The following is an 8,059-nucleotide window of genomic DNA, read 5'->3' on the forward strand; positions in this document are numbered from 1 at the left end:
GTGGTTGAGAGAGAGTTTGTTATGATTTCAGTTCTTTTGAATTTGCCGAGGAGTGTTTTGCTTCCAATTATGTGGTCGATTTTAAAATAAGTGCCATGCGGCACTGAGAATAATGTATATTCTGTTGATTTGGGGTGGAGAGTTCTGTAGATGTCTATTAGTTCCACTTGATCCAGAGCTGAGTTCAGGTCCTGAATATCCTTGTTAATTTTCTGTCTTGTTGATCTGTCTAATAATGACATTGGGGTGTTAAAGTCTCCCACTATTATTGTGTGGAAGTCCAAGTCTCTTTGTAAGTCTCTAAGAATTGATTTTATGAATCTGGGTGCTCCTGTCTTGGGTGCATATATATTTAGGATAGTTAGCTCTTCTTGTTGAATTGATCCCTTTACCATTATGTAATGCCCTTATTTGTCTTTTTTGATCTTTGTTGGTTTAAAGTCTGTTTTGTCAGATACTAGTATTGCAACACCTGCTTTTTTTGTTTTGTTTTCCATTTGCTTGGTAATTTTCCTCCATCCCTTTGTTTTGAGCCTATGTGGGTCTTTGCATGTAAGATGAGTCTCCTAAATGCAGCACACCAATGAGTCCTGACTCTTTATCCAATTTGCCAGTCTGTGTCTTTTAATTGGGGCATTTAGCCCATTTACATCTAAGGTTAATATTGTTATGTGTGAATTTGAGACTAAGTTCGTGATGCTATCTGGTTATTTTGCACACTATGCAAAATAGTTGATGCAAAATAGTTGATGCAGTTTCTTCATAGTGCTATTGGTCTTTATATATTTGGAGTGTTTTTGCAGTGGCTGGTACCAGTTGTCCCTTTCCATATTTAGTGCTTCCTTCAGGAGCTCTTGCAAGGCAGGCCTGGTGGTGACAAAATCCCTCAGCATTTGTTTGTCTGGAAAGAATTTTATTTCTCCTTTTTTTATGAAGCTTAGTTTAGCTGGGTATGAAGGTCTGGGATGAAAATTCTTTTCTTTAAGAATGTTGAATATTGGCCCCCACTGTCTTCTGGCTTGTAGGATTTCTGCTGAGAGGTCCACTGTTAGTCTGATGGGCTTCCTTTTGTAGGTGACCTGGCCTTTCTCTCTGGCTGCCCTTAACACTTTTTCCTTCATTTCGACCTTGAAGAATCTGATGATTATGTGTCTTGGGGTTGATCTTCCCATGAAGTATCTTAGTGGTGTTCTCTGTATTTCCTGAATTTGAATGTTGGTCTTTCTTGCTAGGTCAGGGAAGTTCTACTGGATAACATCCTGATCCTGAAGTGTGTTTTCCAACTTGGTTCCATTCTCCCTATCTCTTTCAGATACTCCAATCAATCATAAGTTTGGTCTTTTTACATAGTCCCATATTTCTCGGAGGTTTTGTTTTTTCCTTTTCATTCTTTTTCTCTAATCTTCTCTTCTTGCCTTATTTGAGCAAGATGGTCTTCAGACTCTGATATCCTTTCTTCCACTTGATAGATTCAGCTACTGATCCTTATGCATGCTTCATGAAGTGTTCATGCTGTGTTTTTCAGCTCCATCAGGTCATTTATGTTCCTTTCAAACCGGTTATTCTAGTTAGCAGCTCCTGTAACCTTTTATGAAGATTCTTAGCCTCTTTGCATTCGTTTTGAACATGCTCCTTTAGTTCAGCAGAGTTTGTTATTAGTCACCTTCCAAAGGCTACTTCTGTCAATTTATCCATCTTATCCTCCATCCAGTTCTGTGCCTTTGCTGGACAGGCATTGTGATCATTTGTAGGGGAAGAGGCACTCTGGCCTTTTGGGTTTTCAGTGCTTTTTCGTTGATTCTTTCTCATATTCATGAGTTTGTCTAATATTGATCTTTGAGGCTGTTGACCCTTGGATGGGGTTTTTGTGGGGACTTTTTGTTGTTGTTGATGCTGTTGTTGTTGCTTTCTGTTTTTCTTGCAGTGGTCAGGTCCTTCTTCTGTAGGGCTGCTGCAGTTTGCTGGGGGTTTGCTTCAGGCCCCATTCATCTGGTTTGCTCCCACACCTGGATATGTCACTCAAGGAGGCTGGAGAACAGCAAAGATGGGTGCCTGCTCCTTCCTCTGGGAACTCTGACCTTGAGGGGCACCAACCTGATGCCAGTAGGAATGCTCCTGTATAGGGTGTCTGACAACCCCTGTTGGAGGGTCTCACCCAGTTGGGTGGCACAGGGAGCAGGACCCATTTAATGAACCACTTTGACTGTTCCTTGGTCTTTGGCTCATTTTTATTTGAATTCCCCACACCTAGTGAAATGTCAGGACACTTAGGTGTTGAATAGATAACTTCTTACTTAGCAAATGAAACATAGAAGGAAGTTTAAAAACAAATATTCCTCTTTTAACTTTTAAGTTCAGTGGTACATATGCAGATTTGTTACATAGGTAAACTTGTGTCATGGGGGTTTGTTGTACAGATTATTTCATCACCCATGTACCCATAGTTATTTTTCCCGATTCTCTCCCTCCTCCCACCCTCCACCCTCCAAAAGGCCCCCGTGTGTTTTATTCCCTTCTATGTGTCCATGTGTTCTCATCATTTAGCTCCCACTTATACGTGAGAACATGTGATATTTGGCTTTCTGCTCCTGCATTAATTTACTAAAGATAATGGCCTCCAGCTCCATCCACAGTTCCTGCAAAAGACATGATCTCACTCTTTTTTAGGGCTACATAATATTCTATGGTATATATGTACCTTTTCTTTATCCACTCTATCATTGACAGGCATTTAGGTTGATTCCATGTCTTTGCTATTGTGAATAGTGCTGCAGTGACATACATGTGCATGTGTCTTTATAATAGAATGATTTATATTCCTTTGGGTATATACCCAGTAATAGGATTGCTGGGTCAATGGTATTTCTCTCTTTAGGTCTTTGAGGAAACGTCACACTGTCTTCCACAATGGTTGAATTAATTTATACTCCCACCAATAGTGTGTAATTGTTCCTTTTTCTCCACAACCTCTCCAGCACCTGTTACTTTTTGACTTTTTAATAGCAGCCATTCTGACTGGTGTGAGGTGGTATCTCATTGTGGTTTTGATTTGCATTTCTCTATTGATCAGTGATGTTGAGCTTTTTTTCATATGCTTCTTGGCCACACGTATGTCTTCTTTTGAAAAGTATCTGTTCATATCTTTTGCCCACTTTTAATGGGGTTGTTTTAAAAACAAATAAATATTCTTTAAAAACACTGTTGTCATAATGGTGACCATTTATTGAGCACCTTTATGTGTCAGGCATGTTATGTAGATGTTTTCCTAATCCTCATAATATCAAAAGGTAGGTATTCTCTCTACTTCATAAATAAGGACACTGAGACTTAAGGAGGTTAAATAACTACTCCCTTAGGCAGGATGCAGTGGAGCTTGGCAGAGCCTGGCATGTGAGACACTAAATCTGCCTTTTCAGCTATGTTACCTCCCAATAGCTGGTTGGGTGACTAAGATGTCAAAACCACAAAAAAGAAAAGATGCTGACATTTTTTACTTACTTGAGGAAAAATTAATAACTCATGACAGAACCATTTTCCTACCTGTAAACTAGTTTCACAGATGACGGTATATTCAATTTCACGCTTAAGCAGACAGTTTAGCTCTCCAATTATGTCCCCAGTAGTACAGAACTCTGTAAACATGTCTCTGGACTTTCTATCAGGCCTTTGGCTACTCTCTATTCCAAAGGTAGGAGATAAACTATACAACTGCAAAGGGAAAAAAGTGTGCAAAGGGAAAGAAAAAATTATAATTTTGATCAAATCATAGGAGCTCCCACTATTTCTTACAACTTTCCAATGGAAGACAAAAATCTCCTGTCAGGTGTGAAAGAAGAATTAGGCTTAAGGGAAAAAATCATGATTTCTTTCACATTTCAACTCCCAAGGCAAGGATTTTTTTCTAATCTTTAGTTTTACAGATGACCCCTATTTACAACTTTCTATTTATAACTGTCTTATATAAAAATCCCACCAGGGCTGGGCACAGTGGTTCACGCCTATAATCCCAGCACTTTGAGAGGCCAAGGCAGGCGGATCACAAGATCAAGAGTTTGGGACCAGCCTGGCCAATGTGGTGAAACCCNAATGTTGGTCTTTCTTGCTAGGTCAGGGAAGTTCTACTGGATAACATCCTGATCCTGAAGTGTGTTTTCCAACTTGGTTCCATTCTCCCTATCTCTTTCAGATACTCCAATCAATCATAAGTTTGGTCTTTTACATAGTCCCATATTTCTCGGAGGTTTTGTTTTTTCCTTTTCATTCTTTTCTCTAATCTTCTCTTCTTGCCTTATTTGAGCAAGATGGTCTTCAGACTCTGATATCCTTTCTTCCACTTGATAGATTCAGCTACTGATCCTTATGCATGCTTCATGAAGTGTTCATGCTGTGTTTTCAGCTCCATCAGGTCATTTATGTTCCTTTCAAACCGGTTATTCTAGTTAGCAGCTCCTGTAACCTTTTATGAAGATTCTTAGCCTCTTTGCATTCGTTTTGAACATGCTCCTTTAGTTCAGCAGAGTTTGTTATTAGTCACCTTCCAAAGGCTACTTCTGTCAATTTATCCATCTTATCCTCCATCCAGTTCTGTGCCTTTGCTGGACAGGCATTGTGATCATTTGTAGGGGAAGAGGCACTCTGGCCTTTTGGGTTTTCAGTGCTTTTCGTTGATTCTTTCTCATATTCATGAGTTTGTCTAATATTGATCTTTGAGGCTGTTGACCCTTGGATGGGGTTTTGTGGGGACTTTTGTTGTTGTTGATGCTGTTGTTGTTGCTTTCTGTTTTCTTGCAGTGGTCAGGTCCTTCTTCTGTAGGGCTGCTGCAGTTTGCTGGGGTTTGCTTCAGGCCCCATTCATCTGGTTTGCTCCCACACCTGGATATGTCACTCAAGGAGGCTGGAGAACAGCAAAGATGGGTGCCTGCTCCTTCCTCTGGGAACTCTGACCTTGAGGGGCACCAACCTGATGCCAGTAGGAATGCTCCTGTATAGGGTGTCTGACAACCCCTGTTGGAGGGTCTCACCCAGTTGGGTGGCACAGGGAGCAGGACCCATTTAATGAACCACTTTGACTGTTCCTTGGTCTTTGGCTCATTTTATTTGAATTCCCCACACCTAGTGAAATGTCAGGACACTTAGGTGTTGAATAGATAACTTCTTACTTAGCAAATGAAACATAGAAGGAAGTTTAAAACAAATATTCCTCTTTTAACTTTTAAGTTCAGTGGTACATATGCAGATTTGTTACATAGGTAAACTTGTGTCATGGGGTTTGTTGTACAGATTATTTCATCACCCATGTACCCATAGTTATTTTCCCGATTCTCTCCCTCCTCCCACCCTCCACCCTCCAAAAGGCCCCGTGTGTTTTATTCCCTTCTATGTGTCCATGTGTTCTCATCATTTAGCTCCCACTTATACGTGAGAACATGTGATATTTGGCTTTCTGCTCCTGCATTAATTTACTAAAGATAATGGCCTCCAGCTCCATCCACAGTTCCTGCAAAAGACATGATCTCACTCTTTTTTAGGGCTACATAATATTCTATGGTATATATGTACCTTTTCTTTATCCACTCTATCATTGACAGGCATTTAGGTTGATTCCATGTCTTTGCTATTGTGAATAGTGCTGCAGTGACATACATGTGCATGTGTCTTTATAATAGAATGATTTATATTCCTTTGGGTATATACCCAGTAATAGGATTGCTGGGTCAATGGTATTTCTCTCTTTAGGTCTTTGAGGAAACGTCACACTGTCTTCCACAATGGTTGAATTAATTTATACTCCCACCAATAGTGTGTAATTGTTCCTTTTCTCCACAACCTCTCCAGCACCTGTTACTTTTGACTTTTAATAGCAGCCATTCTGACTGGTGTGAGGTGGTATCTCATTGTGGTTTTGATTTGCATTTCTCTATTGATCAGTGATGTTGAGCTTTTTTTCATATGCTTCTTGGCCACACGTATGTCTTCTTTTGAAAAGTATCTGTTCATATCTTTTGCCCACTTTTAATGGGGTTGTTTTAAAACAAATAAATATTCTTTAAAACACTGTTGTCATAATGGTGACCATTTATTGAGCACCTTTATGTGTCAGGCATGTTATGTAGATGTTTTCCTAATCCTCATAATATCAAAAGGTAGGTATTCTCTCTACTTCATAAATAAGGACACTGAGACTTAAGGAGGTTAAATAACTACTCCCTTAGGCAGGATGCAGTGGAGCTTGGCAGAGCCTGGCATGTGAGACACTAAATCTGCCTTTTCAGCTATGTTACCTCCCAATAGCTGGTTGGGTGACTAAGATGTCAAAACCACAAAAAAGAAAAGATGCTGACATTTTTTACTTACTTGAGGAAAATTAATAACTCATGACAGAACCATTTTCCTACCTGTAAACTAGTTTCACAGATGACGGTATATTCAATTTCACGCTTAAGCAGACAGTTTAGCTCTCCAATTATGTCCCCAGTAGTACAGAACTCTGTAAACATGTCTCTGGACTTTCTATCAGGCCTTTGGCTACTCTCTATTCCAAAGGTAGGAGATAAACTATACAACTGCAAAGGGAAAAAAGTGTGCAAAGGGAAAGAAAAAATTATAATTTTGATCAAATCATAGGAGCTCCCACTATTTCTTACAACTTTCCAATGGAAGACAAAATCTCCTGTCAGGTGTGAAAGAAGAATTAGGCTTAAGGGAAAAAATCATGATTTCTTTCACATTTCAACTCCCAAGGCAAGGATTTTTTTCTAATCTTTAGTTTTACAGATGACCCCTATTTACAACTTTCTATTTATAACTGTCTTATATAAAATCCCACCAGGGCTGGGCACAGTGGTTCACGCCTATAATCCCAGCACTTTGAGAGGCCAAGGCAGGCGGATCACAAGATCAAGAGTTTGGGACCAGCCTGGCCAATGTGGTGAAACCCTGTCTCTACTAAAAAAAAAAAAAAAAAAAAAAAAAAAAAATTAGCTGGGCATAGTGGCATGTGCTTATAGTTCCAGCTACTCAGGAGACTGAGGCAGGAGGATTGTTTGAACCCAGGAGGCAGAGGTTGCAGTGAGCCAAGATCATGCCACTGCGCTCCAGCCTGGGTGACAGAGTGAGACTCCATCTCAAAGAAAAAAAATATCCCACCAAAACTGGAAATTATAGTATGCAACTAATACAATCACTCATTGAGTCCATTAGATATTCTTACCACAATGGGTTAATGCATCACATGGAAATAACTTTTGATTGCCTGGGCACATAAATCAAATATTATGAATTAATATGCCTCCAAACCAAGCCATGATGTTAATGAAAGCCTTGTCTCTTTTCCAAATGCTTAAGAAAAATTACCATGCAACATCAACAGGAAAAGGTTTTAGAAAGAACATAGGATGGTTGAGTTACTTCAAGAAAATAACTGGTAGGCATAACTGGAGAAAGCAGAGAGGTATCAGATTTTAGGGGGAAGCTGAAAGAATTGGGATTAGAAGGATTACAGAATTTTTCAGAAAGTTTAGCTGTAACCATCAAAGAGGAAGGGTATTGTTCAAGACACAGGAAACAGGACGCTAACGGTCACCCTCTCCCAGCAATTAGCATTCAGACTTTTAAAGGCATTCATGCTTCCAGAGGAGTTTGATTTTTTTTTTAAATGGCTGTAATTTTGAGTGCAATTCAAAGGATCTTTGAGCAATGAAGAATTCCTCTGCTTTTTGCAAACAAAGAAAAGATGATGACATTTGAGGTAGGCAGCATTTGAAAGGAGGCCCCCCAAGATTCCTGTCTGTTGCTCAACCAAATACTAATCTAGGGACTGCAGTGAAAGGACTTTGAAGTGGAATTGAGGTTGCTAATCAGCTGACCTTAAAAAGATGATTTATGGGCCGGGTGCGGTGGCTCAAGCCTGTAATCCCAGCACTTTGGGAGGCCAAGACGGGCGGATCACAAGGTCAGGAGATCGAGACCATCCTGGCTAACACCGTGAAACCCCGTCTCTACTGAAAAACACAAAAAACTAGCCGGGCGAGGTGGCGGGCGCCTGTAGTCCCAGCTACTC

General features: G+C 40.1%; 1 protein-coding gene across 1 annotated transcript in view; it reads right to left on the reverse strand.

Moving 5' to 3' along the window:
* SLC9C2 (solute carrier family 9 member C2 (putative)) overlaps nucleotides 1–8,059 on the reverse strand; it is a 107,851-nt gene that overhangs the window by 13,941 nt on the left and 85,851 nt on the right. The window contains 1 exon segment of the mRNA XM_017866919.1: nucleotides 6,396–6,563. Within this exon segment, the coding sequence (XP_017722408.1) occupies nucleotides 6,396–6,563 (168 nt within the window).

The sequence above is a fragment of the Rhinopithecus bieti genome, unplaced genomic scaffold (assembly GCF_001698545.2).
Source record: "Rhinopithecus bieti isolate Rb0 unplaced genomic scaffold, ASM169854v2 scaffold_1853, whole genome shotgun sequence".
Lineage (NCBI taxonomy): Eukaryota > Metazoa > Chordata > Mammalia > Primates > Cercopithecidae > Rhinopithecus > Rhinopithecus bieti.